The sequence below is a fragment of the Engystomops pustulosus genome, chromosome 3, assembly GCF_040894005.1.
Source record: "Engystomops pustulosus chromosome 3, aEngPut4.maternal, whole genome shotgun sequence".
NCBI classification, from domain to species: Eukaryota; Metazoa; Chordata; class Amphibia; order Anura; family Leptodactylidae; genus Engystomops; species Engystomops pustulosus.
Genome location: NC_092413.1, coordinates 32,637,261 through 32,663,995, shown reverse-complemented (window position 1 = coordinate 32,663,995; position 26,735 = coordinate 32,637,261). Strand labels below are relative to the sequence as shown.

General features: G+C 42.3%; 1 protein-coding gene across 4 annotated transcripts in view; it reads right to left on the bottom strand.

Annotated features, from left to right (window-relative positions):
• The window catches only part of KIF16B (kinesin family member 16B), a 217,070-nt gene that overhangs the window by 153,392 nt on the left and 36,943 nt on the right, over positions 1-26,735 (bottom strand). For all 4 annotated transcript variants that reach the window (XM_072140434.1, XM_072140435.1, XM_072140436.1 and 1 more), the window contains exons 10-12: positions 25,973-26,148; positions 21,158-21,223; positions 18,632-18,691 (exon numbers count right to left, since the gene is read on the bottom strand). In XM_072140434.1, coding sequence (XP_071996535.1) covers positions 18,632-18,691; positions 21,158-21,223; positions 25,973-26,148 — 302 coding nt within the window. The remainder of the gene's footprint in view (positions 1-18,631; positions 18,692-21,157; positions 21,224-25,972; positions 26,149-26,735) is intronic.

The following is a 26,735-nucleotide window of genomic DNA, read 5'->3' as shown; positions in this document are numbered from 1 at the left end:
TTGTGTAGGTTTTAACAAAAGAACAAAAATTATTCCATAGTTATATTGAATTAATATGGAGATGCATAAAACAAGTTCATATACTACATTTTTAAAAATTGGTCCTGCTTCTTCAAACACTAGTAAAAAAAAAAAAGTGTACACAAATCAGAGTCCAACCAAAAAAACACCTAACACACAAAAATAAGGTAGCTTTAAATACATCATATATACTTTATTACAATACCATTACAAAAAACCCCCACACATCCTGCAAAAAACAAGCCCCACATTGTTAAATAACTAACAGTTTCCATTACTGTAACCCTTTCATATAGATGGAGCTTTTTTTTTTTTTTTTACAGACTATGCTCACAATATCAACATCTGATTGATTGAGGGATTATAAACAACCCCCTACACCCATCACCTGTATCGGCTGCAGTCAGATCTGGCATGAATTGGATACAGACGGCTCCATGCCTTGTGTAGTGGCTGTTACCAGTAGTGCAGTTGATGAAGATCAGAGCCAAGCTACAGTAATCGTGCCCTGACACAGTACAAAGTGAGTGGAGCCTTCTACTTCCACTACTGCAACCTATGTTGGTGCCCAAAAGGTGATCGGTGCAATAGGCAAGTGTCACCCCCGCCTCCACACCACCACCAGGAATCAGATATACTGAAGATAGGCAATGAAAAAAAAAAAAAAAAAACTGTGACAATCCCTTTAGATGAAAATAAAATTTTTTTTTAAAAAGTGTAAAAAATGTCCCCATTTTATAATTAGATTCAACGATTATACTTCTATAGAAGATTCTATCCTATGTCTGAAATGCAATCCTTGCTTTTGAAGGGGGTCAGAATAGACGATAAATATTTTCTTTTAGCGCGGCCTTTTAAATGTAGAATCTGACAAAATTAACTGCACCTTTGGATTTACACTATTTTACATGTTGACTGCTGCAAGTATATACAGGCAGTCCCCTACTTAAGGACACCCGACTTACAGACAACCCATAGTTACAGACGGACCCCTCTGCCCACTGTGACCTCTGGTGAAGCTCTCTGGATGCTTTATTATAGTCCCAGACTGCAATGATCAGCTGTAAGATGTCTGTAATGAAGCTTTATTGATAATTCTTGGTCCAATTACACCAAAAATTTTGAAACTCCAATTGTCACTGGGGCAAAAGAAATTTTTTTTTCTAGAACTTCCATTATAAAATATACAGTTTCGACTTACATACAAATTCAACTTAAGAACAAACCTCCAGACCCTATCTTGTATGTAACCCGGGGACTGCCTGTACTGGAATTCCTAAAACATAATCATATAAACAACACTATATAGCTGAAGTAGCCCTCCTTCACATAACTCTGGTAAATATCACACAATAGGCTGTTTATTAATGTATACATCATGCGATCTATATTACAATGATATTATACCACGTTTTGTAAAAAAAAATAAAATAATAATTTTTTAAACCTAATCACTGCAGTAACACGCACAGTCCACTAGTGACATCTAGTGGTGAGAATGGGAAAACATCAGATACAACCATCCAATGCAATAAAGTTAAGGGATTCGAATAACATTATTATTATTATTATTATTATAATAATAAATAATTCTTTATTTATATAGCGCACAAAGATAACGCAGCGCTGCACAGAGAGGAGTTTAAAACTACAGGCGGTCCCCTACTTAAGGACACCCGACTTACAGACAACCCATAGTTACAGACAGACCCCTCTGCCCACTGTGACCTCTGGTGAAGCTCTCTGGATGCTTTAAAATAGTCCCAGACTGCAATAATCAGCTTAAAATTGTCTGCAATGAAGCTTTATTGATAATTCTTGGTCCTATTACAGCAAAAAAATTTGAAACTCCAATTGTCACTGGGGCAAAAAAAAAAATTGTCGGGAACTACAATGATAAAATATACAGTTTCGACTTACATACAAATTCAACTTAAGAACAAACCTACAGTCCCTATCTTGTATGTAACCCGGGGACTGCCTGTATTTGTGATCTGTAACTCAGGAACTCAACATTTTCATAAATAAAACTGGTCTCCTTTGTGAACATGTTTATTTTGGCAAATACATTGGATTATCCCTAGAATAACAATTCAGGACCCTCTTTTGTTGCCTTCTATAAAGTAGAATTCAGAACCGGAATTCCGATAAACCAGACAAAAGGTTGTTGGGGGTGTGTCCTTACACACAGTAACATTGTCCAATCAGTGCTGTCATTATCAGACACGCATCAGAAAAAGAGTGGTGACTCAACATTGCCGAATTCGTTTTTTAGGAGGATCAACAGAAGAACAAAAATACAGCACAACAACTTTTTAACGACTTCCATCTGTACTGTGTTTCCTTCTGCTACAAATTATATAATATATATATATATATATACACACAGGAATTATCTGCCGCCTGAGGAGAGAGAGATACGGCTCGACTTAGCGCAGGGGCTGCTGGGATCACAGGATGCGCTAGTACTGTATATTTACTATAAAAAGATGCTCCAGAAGTATTTATAACGGCAAATATCACAGCACCACAACAAATATCTACCATCAGAATCCATGATGATAGACCGGGGGCAATAACTAATAGATCCAGGCACGGGCACTGTGGTAATCTTCTTATACATGTTATCCATGGCCTCCTCCCTTCTAATATCAACTCTTGAAATGATGGTATTTTCTCATGATGGTAGATCTCCTTTTAAAAGAAGACCTGTCACCACAATTATACCCCTCACACCAGTAAATACCAATAGCATTTTTCTGATATGTTAAAGAGTATAGATCAGTGATGGCGAACCTATGGCACGGGTGCCAGAGGTGGCACTCGGAGTCCTTTCTGTGGGCACCCAGGCTGTCTCCCCAAGGCAAAGTTCACCAGAAAGGACTTGAATCTTCCTGCAGTCCCAGACAACTTGAGATGCTGCTCCCAATGCTCTTTTAAGGTGAGACACATCCTTGACTGATTGTAACTGCAGGAAAAGTGAGAAGGTGTGAACAGGGTCGAATTATCTTTGGAGGTCCCCTTTCTGGCCCCATGATTCTTCCTGTACAGAGAGACTCTAGAGAGAAGCTACAATGATAATCTGAATCTGCCCTCGTGCTTTCATCTGTATTAGTGTCCTCCGGGGGCCAATACAATTGAATGTTGTGGAAGAACAAGGAGCAATAAGTTACTGTATAAATTGTCATGTTGGCACTTGATTGTAAATAAGTGGGTGTTGGTTGTAGTTTGGGCACCTGGTCTATAAAAGGTTCGCCATCACGGATATAGATGAATAATATTCTGAACAGAAGAATCACACTTTCTCCAAGCTGACAGTGAACCACGCCTCCCACGTCTCCATAAATCTCAGCCCGAGCAGACAGGAAGTCCTCTCAAAGGCCACTACTTCCTGTCCTTACCAGAATGCTGTCCCTCTCACTTGCGCGGTGTATTTAGCAGTGAGAGCTGTATAGGAATCGGCAGATCTTTTCACCATTTCACACACCCCGTGATGGGTGGGGCCTCAGAATGGTCGGCGGAGCCAACATAGAGAAAGGCAGAAAAAGTTTTTGGAACTATTTTACTAGTTGGAAGAGGAAGATTTAAGCACAGTGGGGTGGGGGGAAGTGACTAAGGATGATTGTGCCCGATTTTGATGACAGGTTCCCTTTAAAGGAAAGAGACCGTAGGCGATGCAAGAAGCTGCTCAGAGGATAATACAGCGCTGAGCAGCGCAGGGGTTGAAAATTGGATTTTAGGAGAGATGGGTAGGCAGGTCGCTTCCCAAGAAGGAGGAGGGTTAAATGTAGCCAAGTGTGAAAGTATCCACGACACAGAATTCTATAGAACTCTAGAAATTCTACTTTTTATTTGTAGTATTTGAGGACTGTGCCCGTCGCTGTGTGGGTGACGTGTATTGGGATTAGCTGCAGGAGAAGCTGGCGGTGTACAGTACAACACCAAGCTTAATAATCCAACACAATCAAACAAAACGTTCGGCCGCTCCACTAATTTACGACATTTCTTCGGAGCTAACAGGCCGGGATTAGGGAAATTGGCTGCTGATAAAGTGGCAGCAAAGTCATTTCGACATCCCCCGGCGGCGCAATGCACAGATACTTTTTTCATTATCTTACAGAAATTGGGTTCATGGATTGCAACAAACTGGAAAAGGCTTTGTGAAATGGAGACTGTCTTGTACTTTATTATTGTGACCAAACTGAAACTGACTGCCCTGTAATCTATGTTTATAATGGAAAATCCCCCCTCCCCCATCCTCGGGTGCTGCGAGCTTACATCAAATCTCACAAAGCTTCTAGTTAAAGGAGCACCAAGGACAGAAAACGCACATAAATACCATACAAAGCTGCAGATAGTGTAAGGTATTGGCTCTAGAGATTGGTTTAACCATATCTTTGTGTATGTTGTTAGTAGCAGCAGGACTGCAAAAGTGCATTTATATTTCAGGATTGTTGCTGGACTGTGCGAGATATTTTCATTAAACACAGAACCCTCCTCGCCGAGTATATGCTGTAGTATTCAAATAGAAGCTGCTACACCAGGAGGGAGGGGCTATGCTGTAATCATTAACCCCTCCCCAACTATGCCCTTTTGCTGTTCCATTTTTTTGCTACTCCCATTTCAAAATCCATAACTATTATTTTTTTGTATACGGAGCTCTGTAAGGGCTTGTTTACTGTGTAACACATTTTATTTCCAATAGGCTGTATTTAATTTTTTCGTGGTGTTTAATGGAAAATGGGATAAAAAATTCCAAACGAAGAAGTGAACTTGATAAAAAACACTTTTGCAGCATTTTCTAATGGGCTTCTTTTGCAGCTTCCACTCCAAATGACACCTTCCCTTCAATCTTTTGGTGGGAGTGCAATTACGGATATACCAAATTTAAATAGTTTAGAAAAAAAAAAAAGTTTTACCATTTTACCGTCTTCTGACTCAAAAAACGTTTTCATATTTTGGCATAAGAAGCTATGTAGAGTCTCATTTTTTTTGAAGGACATGACAGCGTTTTATGTGGATACCATTTGTGGGACTGTCCGACCTTTTGATCAATTGCTATTTAAACTGTTAAGAATTTTAAAATGACAAAAAAGTGGCGATTTGGACATTTGGGCGCCATTTTCCATTACAGGGTTCACCACTGGGAATAACCGTTTTTATATATACATAGATAAGGACTTTTAGGACGTGCCGATACTCAACATGTTCATGATTTCAATTGTTTATTTTTATATCAGTTCTAGAGAAAGGGAGTGATTTTAACTTTTACGTCAGAATATAAATAGTTAATATTTGGGGTTTGCTGCCATATGAAGCAAACACCCGGTCTGTTGCAAAGAGTTTAGACTATGAGCCCTCTCCATACAACCCTTGCTGCACACCGATGTACTATTACGTCGGATTGCGGCAAGGAGATTGAAGAGTTCTCACACACCAGTGCACCACCTACAACCCTGGAATCGAATCCCATTTTTCACAGTCCTGCTGCTACTAGAGCACACAAAGTTATGATTACACAGATCTCCAAGGCCAATACCCAACACTACCAATCTCTCCTCCTACAAAGCCATAGGCGAAACGTGCGTCGAGGGTGTTCCCAGGGTGCCGGGTCCTCACAGTTAAGCCTTCCTGCTCTACCATGCTGTATAAACCAGTAAGTGTAAACCCAGGCATAACGATGCAACTATACATTTCATGGTATCCAAATATCCATAGACTAGTCTTTAACTTAATATATGGGATAGTGCAATAAAAAGAAACTGTGGTATGGTACGGACAAGTGCAATGCAAGAATCAGAAAATGAGAACCAAGTTCCATCTTAAGTGATAAGAGAGTTATCCAAAAATTTTAATTTCTGAGTATTTGACCCTGGCGACCCTCATTGTTTTTGTTTTTATTAATTTTTGTGTAAAAGCCCTCTCCTTTCTCCCCCATAATGTCAATGCAATAAAGAAAATACAAACAATAAAAAACAGTTTTGGGTCTAAAACTCTGTGACCATTGATTGGTGCGACCTTAGGTGCAGTATTGGGACTATACTATTTGGAGTGACACAGGAGATATAGGAGTGGAAAGAATAACATTTTTCGGATGAAACAATACCCAACACTGTATTCAGCTTTGTATGGTCATATCTACTATTAGGCTCCCTTTAAATTAATATCGGGTTTCTTTTACCCTAGTTTCTGTGGTTTAACGGAAGTCGATCCATTAGTCCACTGGATACACCACCACCCCTACCCCCTTTAAAAGCTAAGGTTTTTTGATGGAGTTTTTGAAGCCATAACCAGAATGGTTATTCTGTAGACAGATGGGCAGTGAGAGCGACTACATTTCTTATTTACTTTTAGTCTTTATTTTTAGGTTTACTTTTTGTTGAAAAGCCCAGAAAATACTCGTAGAACATCGCAGAGCTTTAGAAGAGTCAATATAGACCTGTTATTATGTGAACTATGAACGGCCACAAATCCTGATTGGAACCTGTAAACAGCCTGAAGGTCTTCCTGATCGGAGTTAGCGGAGAACGGCTGCTGCGTTCCGAAATTTAAGCAGCAATCTGTTTATGGGTGCGACCACTGGAATAACTTTGTTTACTGGGTTTTTTTTTATACAATCAGAATGTCTTTTATGCGGAGAATAAAGGCCCATAGCGTTGCAGGACGAGTACGCTGGGAATGTACCAGTCAACAATGAGATCTTTGGGTTTTCACATCTGTCTCACATCCGTCCCTGTGATGCGGTGTGCGTCTGTATCCTGGCTCGTAATGAGGAATTTACATGAATGCCGCAGACTCCGAAATCAACCTCACATTATTCTCTGATGTACAGTTACATCGCACCAGGTGGGTAGTAAATCATACATAAACAAAGATGAACAGAATGCAATGTAAAAGTATGCAGCAACATCTGTGACAATTATAGGATGTAGCAGAGCGGAGACGGCCATTTAACTACTTAGTGATTGGCTCTCGCTCCGTGAGTCCTTACTACATCTACAGACACGATATTAATAAAGAGGAGCCAAAGTCCACTGCTAAAGTCCACTGGCTAAAGCCAGCAAAAAATAAAAACACAAACAGGAGGGAACAAAACCATAGTAATTTAATATCTGTACACATAACACAGCAATCTATGCATCAATGATACAGAGTGATGTTAGTCAAACCAGTCACCCAAGCAGAGCAGCTCCAGAGGTATCATTGTTATTATTATCATTATCAGCTCCAGAGGTCGGCCCACTTTTAAGGACTGTATCATATTCATTATCTCCAGCATAAAAATTAACATTTATATACATGCCGTTTCTAAAATGAAACAGTTATAGTATGTACAAACACTAGGTGGAGTGATACCGTCATAGTAATGTATAGCAATGTGCACGTCCACTTGATAAGCCCAATGATGGTGGACGCACATGCTCGGTTGCTGCACAGATATCCTCCGTACAGCAAATGGATACAAGTTTCTGTCCTGCTTCTACAGAGGAAATATTCTTACATAGTAGATTCCAACAGTAGATTCTCTGTAATATGCCCCTTTACTATATAGTTTTTATTCATTTCTAAAATGAATGGCCCATCTATGGCCCATCTCTAAAATTCTGGCTGTGGCAGTTTTCGGTCTGACTTTGCACTAAAAACGAACATCTTTGGTCTTGCACGTATTAAAAAAAGTGTCTGCACCAGTTTTGTATCGTGGCTGCACTGTGTCCGACAAGACAAAAAAACGTGCACCTAGAGGGGCGAGTTAGTGCTTACTTGGAGTTTGCAACTCATTTAATACAGTGACTCAACAAAATTGTGTTGCACGCTGTATGTTAAAGGGGCACCTAAGAAAAGTTGGCACACACCCCCTCGAGATAATGGAAGACTGTGCAACAGTAATCTGCTGCAACCTGCACACTTTAAAGTCAAGCTGTGTGATGCTCTTTAGTTTGAATTTCATTCATTTATTGGCTGTAAAGTTGGGGGGAGCCTAAAACAACTATGAAACGGGTGCTACCACAGACAAGCTTTAGAGAAATGTTTTTTTGGTTATTCAAGCCAAAAAAAAAAAAGTATGCTGTGTCACTAGTAGGCTGTGTGAATGCTACCCGTGTCCTAAAGTGCTGGTATGTGCATATTTTAAATTTCAGTAAACATGGACTTTTTAAGGATCACTATGGATGGTTTTTGGAGCTGGAATTGTGCATTTCCCTGTTCATTGTTTGTCTTTTGGTTTCATCCAATGTTAACATCTCTACCACCAAATCCCTTTAATGGGGTTGTTTAAAGGTTAAATAACATGTCTGCTACCCATGGTCACGAGTGGAATTAGTAAGAAAGCAAAGTTTTTAAACCTCAGGACAATCTCTTTAAAGAAAAATAAACAATTTTCAGAGTTATTAATGTCAGTAAATGTAAACTTCATCATTTTCCTCTCTAATGTCCATCAAAAACCTCAAAGTGACACAGATTTCCTTTGCAGACCACGGATCAATTCTCTAGAGTTCTAAAAAGTTTCTGGTATTGATATAGAAGCAGCAGGTTCACACAGAAAAGCCGAATTTCCTTTCTACATCAAGCACAGTATTCAGACTGGCAAGCTGCTCCAGGCTAATACATGGAAGATCATCATCTTAGGACGTCCTGCTGTGATCTAGCATATCTCCATGTCATTGATTTCTGACACCTAGTAAGCACATCAGAATTTTAAAGGGAGTCTACCAGCTCCAAAATAACCCTACACAAAAAACTAGCAATGTGTAGAGAACTTTATAAGGTTTCCAAACCTACGTTTCTCAGTCATGTCAAATTTTACATCAATGTATTCAAATTATCTTTTTAGGGGAGTGGCAACTGCTGATACACCTTTTATTCTTTCTGATAGACATTGTCTAGTATGCCCCTTATATTACTACTGGGGGGGCTTTCACTCCTGCTTGGATCCGTAGCCAAGTCCAAATAACCCTACAAAAGCTGCAACGTAACCTGAAAAATTTCCCTCTTGAACTTGAATGGGAAGAGTTATATATATTATATATCCATCTATCTATATATACATATATATACACACACGCACAAAAGGGGCAAATCTTATACTGGTTTGAAATAGTTGCAATTCCTGCCACTGATTATAGCACAATTAGGCGCAGAATTGATACAGCGCATGGTTGAGACGAGTAGTATGGGAGAATCCATCAAGAGTCGGCGCCCGATGAGCTAGCTCTTTATTATTTACCCCAAAAGTGCCACAGCTCCATGTTCCAGTGGAATTGTGGTCATTCACTTCCCGCGTCACAGAGCCACTAAGGCCATAGATTGGATCTGCTACAATCAATGACCGCCAAAACGGGCAACATTGACCGCCAAAACGGGCATTAGTGCTGACGCAACGACAGCAGCTGCAATGCTATCGCTCAAAGACAAGGCTTGGAGCTCTCGGGATCCCTTGAGAATCTGGTAAGAAGACCTTTACCTTTACGTCCGATCTATTTATCTATATATTTACCTATTTACTAAAAATGCCCATAGTGACTTATGGACCTTCAAATACACATCTGAAGGTCCCTGGCCAATCAAAGCCATAGCTAGTTGCTAAGGGCAACAATTTTCCGAATTGGCCATCTGGCCGCTAAAATGTCCGGGCTGCATGGGCCAAACCCAAACAGAAATATTGGGTCCGGTCATCTCTAGCGAACAGTTTTTTTTTTTTTAAAGGAAGAAGGACAAGACTTTATAGATTATTATTACTAGTATGTCCTACCAACAGATAATGTAATTCCCTGTGTAGTTCCTTTTACATCCATCAAAAATATATATATGCTGATTATATAACCAATTGATAGGCAAATTAGCCCAGAGTCTTGCAAGACCAAGTTCCCAGTTCTATGGGGTATACTCATTAAAAACATTTTCGCCCAAATTTACATCTTGCCAAACTCATTAATAAGTCGCCAGTGTGAAATATTATAAAATATAAAAACTTTTCTATGCAAATCCAGTCGTTTTCTCATCGCACATGGTTATTATTCATTAGGCTGGAGTCTTGGGAAGACCAAAACTTGAACAATTTACTGATTTCCTTGATTTTCTTGAATTTTCACAGAGGCACAAGTAAACTTTCGACAAAAAAAAAAAAAAGATTTAACCCTGTCACCAGCTGCGCAAGGAAGAGACTAAGGCCACATTCACATGACCGCAAACTTGTCCCAAATAGACTGGCAATGACCGCACGGAGCGATACCGCTCTGTACACAGGGAAAAGATAGGACATGTCATACCTATGCCTGTGCTACAGGCCGTGTGTCATGGATCGCTATGGGAAGGGGAGGGGTCATCCCTACTTCTCTCCATCGCGGCTGACGTACGTCCTATCCGGCTGAAGCCGTGCAGGCATACGTCAGTGTGCAGGTAGCCTCAAAGGTACACTTCATAAGTCAATGTGGGGTCCTGCGTATTCATGAAGGGGTGGAACAAGAGGTGGTGACTGCCGTATGAAGCCTGGCAGTCATTGGCTGCCTAGGACGTGGGAGGAGTGGTCCAGGGAAGAAGCAGAGGAGCTCGCTGTGAGCTTGGTCCGGCGTTCTGAGTCTATGGCGCTGCAGTGTTTGCTAGCTTTATCAGAAGGTTCCAATAATGCCAGCAGTTTAACTCTGCTAATAATGGGGTAGCGCTAGGCTCAGAGTGTTTTTTAAGGGGGACAGGTCCTCTTTAAAGACGATACTCGTTTTTCCATCAAGTTTTTAGTTCTGTGAACTACAGTATCAGGAATACAGGCAGTTAAAGGTGGTTTCCCACTAAACAAGTTAGGCCCTATCCGATGTACCCCAGTGGGACCCCTCGTCACTCTCCGAAACGACCGGAGCAGCATGGCTAGACTGCCAGGTTCATTTCTATGGAGCTGTCAGAGATTGCAAAGCAGCGATTGTTTTTTTTTTTTTTTTTAATCAGCAGCTTAAATTCAAATTCCAGGCAAAGTAAAGCTCCATATTTAGCCTTTAACCCCTTAAGGACGCAGCCATTTTGTAGCTTAAGGCTCAGCCCGATTTTTTGGATTCTGACCTGCGTCGCTTTATATGGTTATAACTTTTGAACACTGTTACTTATCAAAACGATTCTGAGATTGTTTTTTCCCCACATGTTGTACTTCATTTTAGTGGTAAATTTTGACTGATAAGTTTTGCGTTTACTTACAAAAAAAAAGCAAATATGATAAATTTTTTGAAAAATTTGCCATTTTCGAAATTCAAAATCATTGCGTTTTCAGGCAGATAGATTTACCACCTAAATAAGTTGCTGAATAACATTTCCCATTTGTCTACTTTACATTTTCATAATTTCTGAAATGTTTGGATAATTTATTTTGATGTCACGCGGCTTACAAAAAGAATATCGCTTTTCCGGATTTTCAGAATTGACTATTTTGGGGATAAATACAGTTTTGAATGAAATTTTACATATTTAGCATCAAAACCCCCTATATAACCAACCCATTTTCAAATCTGCACCCCTCAAGCTATCAGAAACCGCTTTTACGAAGATTGTTAACCCCTTGAGATCTTCATAGTAATTGAATCAAAATGGAGGTGAAATTTAGAATGGTCAAATTGTTCCCTTATACGTTCATTTAGCACTAAAATTTACACATTTCCAAAATATAAAAAGAGAAAACCCACCATACAATTTGTTCAACAATTTCTCCTGAGTACAAAGACCCCCCACATGTGGCCGTTACTTGTGTTATGGGGGCACAGCGAGGCGCAGAAGGGAAGGAGCACCCTGCAGCTGCCAGGATTTTAGTTTCCTCATTGGCCCCTTTTGAAGGCTATAAAATTTTCGCTTTTTCGTTATTTGGGCCATGTGATGCCATTTTTTTTGCGCGATGAGATGCTTTTTCCATTGTTACCATTTTGGGGTTAGTATCACCTATTGTTGAAAATTTAGGAACTTTTTTTGAGGGCAGGAGTAGAAAAGCATCAATTCTGTACTGGATTTTTTACTTTTTTTTTTTTTGTGTTCACCGTATAGACTAATAATCATATTATCTTCATTCTATGGGTCGATACGATTACGGGGATACCAGACATGAATATATTTTCTTACGTTTTACTAAATTTGTCAAACAAAACCCTAATGTGGGGAAAAATCTATCATTTATGTATTGCCGTCTTCCAAGTGGCATAACATTGTTACTTTTTTGGCTACGGAGCTGGTTGATGGCTTATTTTTTGCGGGACATGTTGTACTTTGCACCAGTATCATGTCGGAGTACACATGGTTTTTTGATCACATTTTATAGCATTTTTTGTGGGATTGAATAGCTAAAAATCATAATTTTTGGAAGGTTTATAGCAGTTTTTTTTTACGGCGTTTATCGTGGGGGTTCAATAATGATTTACTTTTATTCTACGGGTTGTTACGGACGCGGTGATACTATATATGTGGGGTTTTTGTTATGATTTAGACTTTTTTGGGGTTATATGTCTCTTTATATGTTATGGGGCTTATGGGCATTTTTATTGATTTATTACTTTATTTTTTATTGAATAACATTTTTTTTTTAACTTTTTCACTTTTTCCACCATGGGAAATGACCAAGCAATCATCTGATTGCTTGTTCATGATAATACTCTGCAATAATCATGTATTGCAGAGTATTATCAGTGTCAGCCTATGCACTTGCATAGGCTGGCACTATGCCAGTAAGATGACGTCACAGACGCCATCTTACTGGCAGTGCCTGCAGGCTGTGCTGGGGACCAGATCGGACCCCAGCACATCCATAGCAGCGATCGGTGCCCCCCGAAAACGGTTCGGGGGGGCCGATCGTGGGGGAAAGACACCCCAGAGACATGTTAGATGCCGCGGTCGTGCTGACCGCGGCATTTAACGGGTTACACACCCGCGATCGGAGCCGACTCCGATCGCGGGTGTTACACTGGGGTGCCGGCTATTAGTTACAGCCGGCACCCCGTGTTTCCCGATGCCGGTTCGGCTCTGATCCAGAGCCGAGCCGGCATAAGCGCCGTGGCGGATATATCCGCCACTGAGCGCTAAGTCACTGCGCTCCGTGGCGGATATATCCGCCACGGAGCGTGAAGGGGTTAAAGGGGTTGACCACTTTCAGCAAATAAGTGATATTGTTTGTGTAATGAAAAGTTATTAAATTTTACAATATACTGTCTGTATCAATTCCTTTCTAGATCTCTGCTTGCTGTCCTGCTTTTATGTTTACTTCCAGTGGATATTATCTGTCCATGGCGATGTGATGGAGGTGCAGGTGCACGGGACGTTATTATCACACAACTCCTATTACTCTGAGTGATAATTACGGCTCATGCACCTGCCTGTCCATCACATCACCATGGACAGACACTTACCACTGGAAGTAAATAGAGAAGCTTCCTATAGAAGTACAGCAAGCAGAGTTCTAGAAAGCTGTGGGGAATTGATACAGAAAGTATATTTGAAACTTGTCTAACTTTTCCTTACACAGATAATACCAATTATTTGCTGAAAGTGGACAACCCCTCTAAGTCTAACTGAACATTTCATACCCTACCCCAGGGGTTGGTATTTTAATGGGACCAAAGTAGGAGACTAAAAATACATCTGACAAAATGACATTTCCACAGCATTACTACAAGTCAGTATCGGTCTTGGATACTTTTGCAATGATGGAAACACCATAACACGCTTCTGTTGGAGCATTGAGCGTTCTACAAAATGAGTATCCGGTAATAAAATTTGGAATCGGCAAAAAAAAATTCTAAAAAAACTTTGCCATTTATTTGTGATTTGCAGCCATAATGTATTCCTAATCCAGTAACTGCGTTTCCGAATAATGAGCCCAATGGTCGGGGAGTATTAGCAATTGAAAAACCTCCTGTCCAGTGCAGATGCGGCAACAATAAAGAAAATGGGTATGAATAGCCGTTCTTGTCAACACTCTTCAAGATACAAGGGGGGGGGGGGGGGAATATATTTAAACTGTCTTTACGCTTCGAGGAGCTCTGCATGAAATTTGCTCCTCTTGCATCCAAAAGCAATTTGGAAATTGCTTTTCTAAACAGCGATGCTAATAGCTGCTCGATATAATCTACCATTCTAAAAGCAGACGCCGCCGCCTCGCGCCTTCCGTTCTTCCTGACGCCATTACAACCCACCGGGTCAATCTAAGCTTCAAAAGATTGCAGCCGGTAGGTAGAAATTCAAACAATGCTCCCGAAACATATCAATAATGACTGGTGATTCACAATAAAGTGGCTGCACCCTGTTATGTAGCGAGCACTTATCTCTATACATATCCTATCTCCCATCAGATTATCGAGGTGAATAAGCGCAGTAATTGTTGGCCTATCCTGGGCACGGAGCTCACATGCTACCGTACTTGCTGTTCCATCTCCGGATACGGGGCTCATTATGCGTCAGGGAATAAGATAACACTCTTCAATATGCATCCTAAATGTAAAGATTTATTGCACGTATTAAGCTTAAAATACATGTCCTAAATTTGTTCCAGCGTTATATAACTTTTTCATCACTTAAAGAATTGTAAAAATAAAATAAAAAGCCATTTATGTGCTGTTCAAAACTTGCGTGGTGCCATATGTGTAAAAATTCTGTTAAAAAAAAACAAAAAAAAAAAACAAATTGGTTGATGAGGTACCGTTTATACTCGAATGTAAGCCGAGTATACCCCTAATTTTACCACCAAAAACTGGGAAAACATATTGACTCGAATATAAGCCGAGGGTGGGAAATGCATTGATCACAGACCCCCCAGTATATAGCCAGCCTGCCCCCTGTAGTATACAGCCAGCCCAGCCTGCCCCCTGTAGTATACAGCACAGCCCCGCCTGCCCCCAGTAGTATACAGCACAGCACAGCCCAGCCTGCCCCCTGTAGTATACAGCCAGCCCAGCCTGCCCCCTGTAGTATACAGCCTGTATACAGCCCCTGTAGTATACAGCCAGCCCAGCCTGCCCCCTGTAGTATACAGCCAGCCCAGCCTGCCCCCTGTAGTATACAGCCAGCCCAGCCTGCCCCCTGTAGTATACAGCCAGCCCAGCCTGCCCCCTGTAGTATACAGCCAGCCCAGCCTGCCCCCTGTGGTATACAGCCAGCCCAGCCTGCCCCCAGTAGTATACAGCCAGCCCAGCCTGCCCCCTGTGGTATACAGCACAGCACAGCCCAGCCTGCCCCCAGTAGTATACAGCACAGCCCAGCCTGCCCCCAGTAGTATACAGCACAGCCCAGCCTGCCCCCAGTAGTATACAGCACAGCCCAGCCTGCCCCCAGTAGTATACAGCACAGCCCAGCCTGCCCCCAGTAGTATACAGCACAGCCCAGCCTGCCCCCAGTAGTATACAGCACAGCCCAGCCTGCCCCCAGTAGTATACAGCACAGCCCAGCCTGCCCCCAGTAGTATACAGCACAGCCCAGCCTGCCCCCAGTAGTATACAGCACAGCCCAGCCTGCCCCCAGTAGTATACAGCACAGCCCAGCCTGCCCCCAGTAGTATACAGCACAGCCCAGCCTGCCCCCAGTAGTATACAGCACAGCCCAGCCTGCCCCCAGTAGTATACAGCACAGCCCAGCCTGCCCCCAGTAGTATACAGCACAGCCCAGCCTGCCCCCAGTAGTATACAGCCAGCCCAGCCTGCCCCCAGTAGTATACAGCCAGCCCAACCTGCCCCCTGTAGTATACAGCCAGCCCAACTTGCCCCCTGTAGTATACAGCCAGCCCAACCTGCCCCCTGTAGTATACAGCCAGCCCAGCCTGCCCCGTGTGGTATACAGCCAGCCCAGCCTGCCCCGTGTGGTATACAGCCAGCCCAGCCTGCCCCGTGTGGTATACAGCCAGCCCAGCCTGCCCCGTGTGGTATACAGCCAGCCCAGCCTGCCCCGTGTGGTATACAGCCAGCCCAGCCTGCCCCGTGTGGTATACAGCCAGCCCAGCCTGCCATAAAGCCAGCCCAGCCTGCCCCCTGTAGTATACAGCCTGTATACAGCCCCTGTAGTATACAGCCAGCCCAGCCTGCCCCCTGTAGTATACAGCCAGCCCAGCCTGCCCCCTGTAGTATACAGCCAGCCCAGCCTGCCCCCTGTAGTATACAGCCAGCCCAGCCTGCCCCCTGTAGTATACAGCCAGCCCAGCCTGCCCCCTGTAGTATACAGCCAGCCCAGCCTGCCCCCTGTAGTATACAGCCAGCCCAGCCTGCCCCCTGTAGTATACAGCCAGCCCAGCCTGCCCCCTGTAGTATACAGCCAGCCCAGCCTGCCCCCAGTAGTATACAGCCAGCCCAGCCTGCCCCCTGTGGTATACAGCACAGCCCAGCCTGCCCCCAGTAGTATACAGCACAGCCCAGCCTGCCCCCAGTAGTATAAAGCACAGCCCAGCCTGCCCCCAGTAGTATACAGCACAGCCCAGCCTGCCCCCAGTAGTATACAGCACAGCCCAGCCTGCCCCCAGTAGTATACAGCACAGCCCAGCCTGCCCCCAGTAGTATACAGCACAGCCCAGCCTGCCCCCAGTAGTATACAGCACAGCCCAGCCTGCCCCCAGTAGTATACAGCACAGCCCAGCCTGCCCCCTGTAGTATACAGCCAGCCCAACCTGCCCCCTGTAGTATACAGCCAGCCCAACCTGCCCCCTGTAGTATACAGCCAGCCCAACCTGCCCCCTGTAGTATACAGCCAGCCCAGCCTGCCCCGTGTGGTATACAGCCAGCCCAGCCTGCCCCGTGTGGTATACAGCCAGCCCAGCCTGCCCCGTGTGGTATACAGCCAGCCCAGCCTGCCCCGTGTGGTATACAGCCAGCCCAGCCTGCCCCGTGTGGTATACAGCCAGCCCAGCCTGCCCCGTGTGGTATACAGCCAGCCCAGCCTGCCCCGTGTGGTATACAGCCAGCCCAGCCTGCCCCGTGTGGTTTACAGCCAGCCCAGCCTGCCCCGTGTGGTATACAGCCAGCCCAGCCTGCCCAGTGTGGTATACAGCCAGCCCAGCCTGCACCCTGCCAGCTGTATTAAGCGTTCATTGCCACAGCATGACTGTGGGACAAGCAATAACTCTTAGACATCACTCCAGCAGAGGTGGTCGTATCCAAGGACACCTGTCCTCTTTCTAAAGGACCCTATGACTGCATTTATTGGAAATTATCTTTAAACAAGCACATTTAAAAAAAAAATTAATATCCAATCTGAGAAAAGTATGTATATGGCAGATGAAACATAGTAAATGTGAATGTCCAGACAAGACTACGCCTTTAACACTGGCTAAATATAGAAACTGGTGGGGCTTTACACCAGTCAACTTTGTCTACGGAGTGTTACTTCCAAAAGGTCCACAAAATGTAAAAGGATGAAGCCATGAGAAGTTATATGACCCCAATGATATGGGAAACACTCCTGCATGGGTAACATGTACATGACTACCAGTGGATCACGGAAAGCACTGAAGGTAACTGTACAATAGTATGTATTACTGAATCGATAAAAGACATCAAAAAGGTAAAACGTGTAACCTAACACAATATCAAATTTCAATCCATTCTGTAAAATCTAATTGGTAAGGATTTTTTTATCTATGTAGAATATTGCTATGAGATAATATAGTCTGAATACTAGAAGCATTTCCATAGCCGCAGCATTGGCTCTCAATCATATAATCCTCTTTCCCATTCACCCACATCCATTGTTTCCCCCAAGTATAATAAAGCAGTAGACAAATACCACACAGATGCCGTGTCTGAACGCAGCCTTAGTGAGCGCGCCTTATGGGAGCGAATGAAAGAAACAAGCCTCAGCGCTGCTCGCTCTCTGACAGACAGTAAATGCTATCCTGCCGTCCAGCCATGGCAGCTGCCAGGCCGCTCACTCTGTGCCGCACAATACAACTTCATATGCGGTAAGCGGTCTAAGCACACCCCGGGGCTCTGCCGCTGATAAGCCGGATGCACGAGAAATCAGTAGTCAAGTCAGAAATGTACATATCTGTCTATACATAGAGGCCAACAGAGGAATATCTGATAAGAGCAATCACAGCTTTAATGGAGTTTACAGCCAAGACAGTATCATTTATATATTATTTATCTCAATGCATCAGTGAAATAATTCTACAAATTGATTAAGGATTCTAATTTAATATTAAATTATATAATACAATATCAAAGCATGGTAAAATAAAAGCTCAAATGGGACCTGCTTTGTAACCATACCATTGTGTGTGTTGCAAGTAGCAGCAGGACTGTGAAAAAAGTATTTATATTTCAGGATTGTAGCAGGACTTGGAACTGGGGGGAGTCTACTCACACTGCTGTGCTCTTTGACGCCTACATTGTAACTGCTCCACAGCCCCTCCCCTGTAGTCTTTGACACCTACATTGTAACTGCTCCACAGCCCCTCCCCCTGCTGTAATATATAACCAGAAGTCGGAAGCAGCTCTTATTCAAAAGCAGAGGGGCTGTGCTGTGAGACATCACTATGGAGTGTTCCAAGTCCAGCTACGATCATAGAATATAAAATGCATTTTTCACAGTTTTTCAGCTGCTAACAACACACACATCCTGAGGATAGGGGACAGAATAGCTCTTTAGTGTAATGTAATCTAAAGTATGGACTTACTCTTAATATGTTCTGGGTTTCATTCCACTTGTTCGTCCATTCTTTTGTCAATTCCTCAACCTGGAAAATATGCGGAAAAGACTTCAGTAGGAATTCCATTTAAACAGTTTTGGTAAGTTTTCCAGAAATAGCAATGTAAGATTTCAATGGACATATGTAGGGATTTTGGTAAATAGGGTTTTAAAACACTGGAACATACAATAGGGATAGCGTTATGTCCCTTCAGATTTGTGTCATTGCTGGAGGCACAGAAACCAAACTGGAGCACTGCCGTCCTATCCTATTGGTTGCCCAACTTTCGAAAACATTCATAAAATTCATATATGGCTCTGTATGAGCTCCTTCCATTCATTCACAGACTAAGGCTGAATTCACACAACCGTCGGGGGGGCGTATATACGGCCGCAAGCTTGTGCCTATACATACGTCCGCCATAGACGGCAATGACCACACGGACCGCTCCGTACACAGGGAAAAGCTAGGACATGTCCCTTCTTTCCCTGTGTTACGGCGCAGTGCGCCAAGCATCCCTATGGAGAGGGGTAGGGTCACCCCCTCCTCCCCTTCATTGCGACGAATGTATGCACGCCGTACCGCATACGTTTGTGTGAAGACATAGTTTGTCCCTCTCCTCCTGCTGTTCCTGCCTGCAGTTTTTTTGCTGTAGCAGGAAGACTTAATTAAGACATTGCTGAGGCATCTACAACATCCTCACCCCAGAAGAACAAGTCAGACACCCCCTTTAACTCAGCCATATCAATCCGGTCAAAGTATAGGGGATCAGATCACTGGGAAGCCAATAGATCATGAAAAGGAGGTCTAAGTCCCATGGAAGTAAATGGAGTGCTTGTCACCTCATAGGGAATCTAACCGAGATGCAACAGAGTACTGGGTCTCGTTTTATATATAAGTGACCAACTCTGTTCATTTTCAAAGGGGATTGGATGACAGCAAACAATGACCTGAATGTAACATGTAGTACGAACAATTCTAAAAACTTTAGCAGGGTAAATCTTATATCTACATGTTAAAGTTTAGGGTTAGCAGGTCCTCAGCAGGACTTTGGAAGCTGTCAGGAAAGGGTACCGTAATTCATAAGATGTCCTGAGGAAGGGGCGGGCTATAGAGTCATCACTGCCTGCACAACCCTCCACCATTATGGTTATGACAGTAATGACAGCTCACCCTTCCCCCATCTGCTGTAAGCAAGCAGGACATGGCACATCATAGGTAGTCCTAAGACCTGCTGTGCATGGGTCATGTGACCTGCCGTTCCTAGCAGCAAACCCCAAACTTTAACAGGTTAAGTACAATACGTGTAATTGTTTTAGAGTCTTATACTTACCCTGTTAAAGTTTAGGATTAGTGGATAACCCTTTAACTAAACTAAACGGGGCACGTAACCACTTTATCTAGTCTTATAGTCGTCATGTCCTGTGAAACATGAACACCATATACCGCCATATCTGACAAGAGCCTAATGACCCCTGAACTGCCCAAAGAAATCTCATATGAATAAGAGTAAATTTTCATTTTTAAAGGGCAAATTGGAAGATGAACAGTTATTTGTGATTTTACTACCATGTTTTTCGGACTATAATGCGCACCAGATTATAAGGCGCACCATCAATAAATGCCTGCTAAAATGTCTAGGTTCATATATAAGGCGCACCTGATTAGAAGGATGAATGACCAGCAGGTGGCAGACCTGTGCACAGTTCAAGGCAGCTGTTGCCTGTAAGTATGGTTCATATATAAGGCGCACTGGACTATAAGGCGCACCTTTGATTCCTGAGAAAATCAAAGGATTTTTTGTGCGCTTTATAGTCTGAAAAATACGGTAACTTTCCAGGGAATGGCCATACAAGGCTTCGCAGCTTATAGAAACATCCAGGTAAATCGGAGGACATACAATGTAGAAGTTGCTCATCTCCCATCCAAAAAAGAAATATTTAGAAACGATGGCTAAAATGTGGGTGTAGTGCGCCTGTGATATTGTGGTAAACATAAATGGTGGACAGGATAAGTTTAAATATGCATTTATATGATTACATGGCTGGAATAGGCAAGTAGCTGCATTCATATAAGATAAGAGAATCCGGTATTATCAAAACCTGAATCGCTCCCTGTTGCAAGACGACAGCCAGCATGTGCCCAATCTAGATGCACGCCACACCTTGCCGAAACATGTCAATAAAAAATGTGATTTCATGCTAATATACAATATTACAATTTTCTATCAGCAGGATGCAAGCCTAGCGCCTAGAGGACTGTCAGCTCTATGACACAACGCCGTTTCATTCTACAGCTAAATGTCCAAAATCCCCTTCCAGCGTCTTACCCAAGTTCCTCTCGTCCTTTGAAGCGTTTACCTTTACCGAAATTCATGTTTAACACAACTTCCACGACTGAGAAAAATCCAAAAACCTGCGCTTTTATACCCGAGTTCAAATGGTCTTTAAATAAATAATAAATGAAAGGCTTGTAGAGGTAAAAGCCGAGCGCCGAGGCAGGAAAAACACTTACACGGGCTTCGTTCTGTTGCAGTTTTTCTTCCATGCTCAAAGCGGTGGGAGAATCTAAAAGTGCAATCTGGAAAAAAAAAAAAAAAAAAGTAAATAATAATAGTAATAATAATAAGTACCTAAATATGCCTATATATATATAAAACAGTGACAATAAAAGGAAAAAAATATTACATAAATTTTATCCATTTCTAAAGAAAGAAAAATAGAACACAGAACACAGTAATCACTGTTACATGAAGAAGATGGATAAAACATTAGCCGCTGTGTCCTTCGGTAAGATTACGGGCGTCTTGCTGTTTGGAAGAAAGGATCTTTCCCCGTGGCCACAACTTATCTTCAATGTGTTTGGCTTAGATAAGAATCCACAGTTATTTGTATATGTGTTTCAAAATGCTCCTGATAACCGTTCCGAATATCCAGAATGATATCAATTTCCCCGGCCAGGAAGATTTTTTTGATCAAATTTTTTTTTCTTTTTTGTTATATATCGTTACTTGCAACTTACAATCAACTATCATCTCTATAATGAAGCAACTATGACTAGTGGAGGGCTAAATCAGTCACTGCTGAAGTGCAGAATTTGCAGTTTTTCGGAGCATTATGGAAGGAGATGAGGCGACCAAGAAGGAACAATAAAAGTTGAGATAATAATTCAATCAAGTGTGGACAATGCAGAGAGTTAAATGTATTCTACCCCGTCCCCCAGCAGAATATTGTACAGAAATGCCGTGCGATTTCCAACATACTTATATTATTTCTGTCCATCATGATGTTTCTGAGAAATGTTGATCTGTATGATAACGAAATCTACAGTATTATTACGGCATACTCTCACCATTATTATCGCTCAACAAGAAAAATAGAAAAGATGGGTCCGAGCTCCGCTGATAAAAATTATAACTTCCTTTATTCAAACATCTTAAAATCCAAAGACATGATTATCTGTACCTGGCATCTGACGCGTTTCGGGCAAAAGAAATATTAGATGCCCTTAATCATAGTGGATATTATCGCGTTCTGCTCTGGGGTCTCCAGTACTATTATCTGCTCTGGGGTCTCCACTATTATTACCATCTACTCCTGGGGTTTCTCCATTAACAGCAATGTCCGCTCTGGGGCTGTTCAGTATCCTTACTATCTACTCTTGGGGTTTCTCCATTATTATCATTGTCTGCTCTGGGGGTCTTCAGTATCATTACTATTTACTCTTGGGGTTTATCCGTTATCATTGTCTTCTCTGAAGTTCTTCAGTACTATTATTATCTGCTCTGGGGTCTCCAGTACTATTATCTGCTCTAGGGTCTCCACTTTTATTGTGGGCTTTGAATAAAGTATTTGGTTTCCGTGTTGGTATACATGTCTGTACTGTGGCATTCAGGGGTGGCATTTTGTTCTATACTGTGAATTTTGGAGCATTTACGGTACTGGTTAATGGTGCGTTCCCTTAAAGTTGAGCGGTCAGACACTGCAGCCCTTGGTCCAATAAATGTTGTTCACCCCTGGCCTAAATCCTTAGATCAGGAATAGAATAGACTTTATACAATTTATGAAGTTTCCTTTTAATTTCTTAATACTTTGTGGAGTCAGAATTGGTCCTTTTTTTATCACGACTCCACCAAAAACGGTCACCGACTCCAACTCCACAGCCCTGCTCAAGAGGCTACAATATCTCCCTACGCCAAGACACCAAATAAAAGGAACCTGCATACATACAACCCATCATCGTCAGCTATTATTTACCATAGTAACAAACCCATCAAACACAGTCATTGGGTACACACTGTTCACGAAAAGCAAGACACGCCGATAAAAAAAACTATTACTAGAACTGCCTACACCATATTTCTGTAGGGAATAGTAATCATTGTGTAAGGGACTGTGGTGGGTGGCCGTCTTACACCTTTTATCCCCATTAATTTTACGAGACATTATTATAACCTGCCGTTCCAGACACATTATACATAAATATATCATGGAATACATAACCATAGAATAAATCTTGAGTGTTTCTACAACGCCGGTTACCACCTCTTACACCTCCTATGTTCAGCCCAAGACGTCTTCCATTATTTGCTATTCTATGACTGATTTACGGATATTACTTGCTTTGGATTTAGCACCTTACAAAACGCTGCGCGCGGCTGATGCGTGAGAGGAATAACTTCTTTCTTATTTCCACCGTCACAATATAGAAACACATTCATTTATTTTACTCCTGTTCCTCTTTTCGACAACTGGGACTACTTTATTATTTGAACATTTTATTACTTTAAGTTTGTTTTGTGATATTTGGATACAGAAACAGTGAATCTCTGGGTGCATTATGTCTCCGGTCCTGGTGATTTTAATATCGTCTTTCTCCCTAGTATTCTGCGAAACAAGGAGCCATAAAAGCCTCTTAGATTTGTAACTAATCAAAAACTGTTATTGAGTTAAAGTTAAAAAGCCCAACTCTACAAAAACGTCAACTACCAAGGAGGCACTGGGGTATTAAATATTGCAGAACCAGGAATATGAGCTATTTTACCGAGGAAAAAAGTTGAGTAATGCAGCAAATATTTGTACGGCAATGATTCACGTTACATTTTTGTAACCTGATTAGTCATACAACAGAGAGGAGTGTATTATGGGAGCTCGGGGAAAAAAAATTCCCCAGTTAAAGGGATAATGTCACTAGCTTTCACACTACTAAACTACTAACCCCTCAGGTAGGGTATGAAATATCCTTTCTAGCATTATCTCTTTTATGTTAAAGGTTGCCCGTTTACCTACAAAGAAGAATCTCCAAAGCCATATTGTTCTTTGGTCTTCGGAAATGAGCTGCTAAGAATCACTTTTCAAGGCTGAAGGGGAAGGTAGGGTCTCGCCCCGACTCCACCTCTTTACACTCTTTGGTATGAATCACCTAATAATAATTCCTTTAATTTTTATAGCGCACACAGATTCTGCAGTGCTGCACACAGCTTGTCAAATCAGTCCCTGTCCCCTGGGGCTCACAATCTAATTAACCTAATGTTTTGGGGTGTGGGAGGTAACCGGAAGACCCAGAGGAAAACCCCACAAACACAGAGAGAACATACAAACTCTTTGCAGATGTTGACCTGGATGGGACTTGAACCCAGGACCCCAGCGCTGCAAGGCTGTAGTGCTAACCACTGAGCCACCATGCTGCCCCTCCTCATGCTATATAGTGCTCATGAAATTTCAAGTACACATTTTTCTTATAGTGCATATGAACAATCCTGTAAGCCTGGATAAAGTTGTTCTTCTAAAAGGTCCAATCCATGAACATGTGTAAAGGATATCCCATGTCACCCACATACCAGATGTAAGAGGAGATACGGATTAAGCTGGAACAAGGATCAGGGTGAATTTTGAAGTCTGATCTGCTTGTTCTTTTGAGAGAAGGTATACGATAAAGAATTTCTTTCCAATTGACATTTGGCCAAGTTGACTGAACATGTGTACCAGGTAGTCACGAGAGATAGTGACTGGATAAATGAACTTCTGTGGACACCACTTACATCTATGAAGGCCTGAAAGGGGTTGTCCCAAGTTTATAAGTTATACCCCGTTACCACAGAATAGGGGATAACAAGGAGATCAATGATGTACAACTACTGGGTCCCCCTCCGATCAGGAGGAAGTGATCCCATTCCCACTAATGGATGAAGTGGCTGGCCCAGTAGGCGCCCTGTCGTCTATCTCTGGCACTTCCATGTAATCGAGAGAACCAATTGTTGTGCTTGGCTATCTCCAGTACTCACATAGTCCCCAACCTATTCTATGGATGTGCCAGAGATCTCCATTAGAGGCAGTAACCGGGTTACATACAAGATAGAGTCTGTAGGTTTGTTTTTAAGTTGAATTTGTATGTAAGTCGGAACTGCATATTTTACAATTGTAATTCCAGACAATATTTTTTTGGTCTCTGTGACAATTGGATTTTAAAAACGTTGGGTTGTCATAAGAACCAGAATTAACAACAAAGCTTCATTACAGACACCTGTGATATCTGTTACAGCTGTTTATTGTAGTCTTAGACTGAAGTACAGTAAATTACCAATATCCAGAGGTCCGTTTGTAACTAGGGGTCATCTGTAAGTCGGGTGTTCTTAAGTAGGGGACCACATGTCAGTGAATGGAGCAGCATACTCGTTCCTGCCACTCCATCAAGTAGTGAGAACAGGATGTCCATTCTCCGGATCACAAGGGTCCCGTTCTCATGATCAGTAGGGGTTTCTTGCAATCGGACCCTGATCGGTCACCTTGTTGACAGATAGGGGATAACTTCCATCCCCTTTTAGTAATGTTATTTCCCCATTGGTGTCTATGAACCCAGGATACTGTAGCACTTTCACGATATGGAAAATGTCCAAAGTACTTTTGGGGGATTACGTTGGCCCTCTCGCAGTAGGCGGCATTACCTATTCTGTAAAGTTTATTTTCAAGGATAGTAATACCAAAAATGTATCCAAATCTTCAAACAGATGACAGGGGATTTGACGGTCGCCCCCCTCCGGGAGCTTCCGCTCGGATATCTATGTGCATTAATGAGCTTGGCTCCAGGTAAAACATCTCAGAATCACATTAATTTGGTCTTGAGCTGAAGTGGGATAACAGCGGCGGGCCCCAAACACTACAGTAAGTGGTCGTATTAGAGTCTTGTCACTTACTCATATCTGGAGGTGGTAGATGTTTACGCTCACCCAAATAAACTTAATGAAAGAGATAATGATCATATTAAAGACCTTGAAATAGATGCCATTAGTCAAAGAAAGTTAATTATAAGTTGAGAATTAAAAGCACTAACCTGATTCCCCTGAGCTAGCAAAGCTTTCAGGCGAGCGATTTCAGCGCGGAGCTCGCGAATTAGCTTGACATTAGCATCCTCATTAATGGTGGGCTTGTTGATAATGTTTTTGGCTCTATTTGCATAGCGAAGTGTACTTAAGGTTTCTCCATAATTGATATCAGCAGGCGAAATGGCTGCGAAGAAAAGAATTTCAAAGACAAATTATTCAGCACCTTAAGCTCCGATGAACAAGAAGGTGCTTTGTAATTTGAAAGTCAAATAGGTTTGTGCTATTACTTGTTCTCCGCTCACTTCTTTCTATTTCTTATTCTCTACTTCAAGACTTGGCAAATGTCTGATAAGAAGACAACTGATGCCCCCAGGCTGTATAACGGAGCGCAGGGATTGCATGATAAGTAAAAAAAATAAAGTGTCAGGCTTGAACTATTTATAGATTGGAAATAAATTTATCAGCAAAAACTTGATTGGGTTCGGAGGGAAGTGATTGAGGGTATGCAGGAGAACACGTGACGAAATCATCGCAACTGATTACATTTTTTGGAAATAATAAATGAAGGATACAAGAGGGAATACAGTTGCTTGCATTAGGTGCCTGTAAAAACCATAGCTCTTCTTCAGGATTAAGCTGGGTTCACATCATGTTATATCCACACCTTTCACATGTATGCAAGGAAAGCTCCCAGCATATATATGCTAAACGTGTCTATCGACCATACCGACACTAGATCATCCAGCTGGAAGGAGAAGCATGCACTCAGCA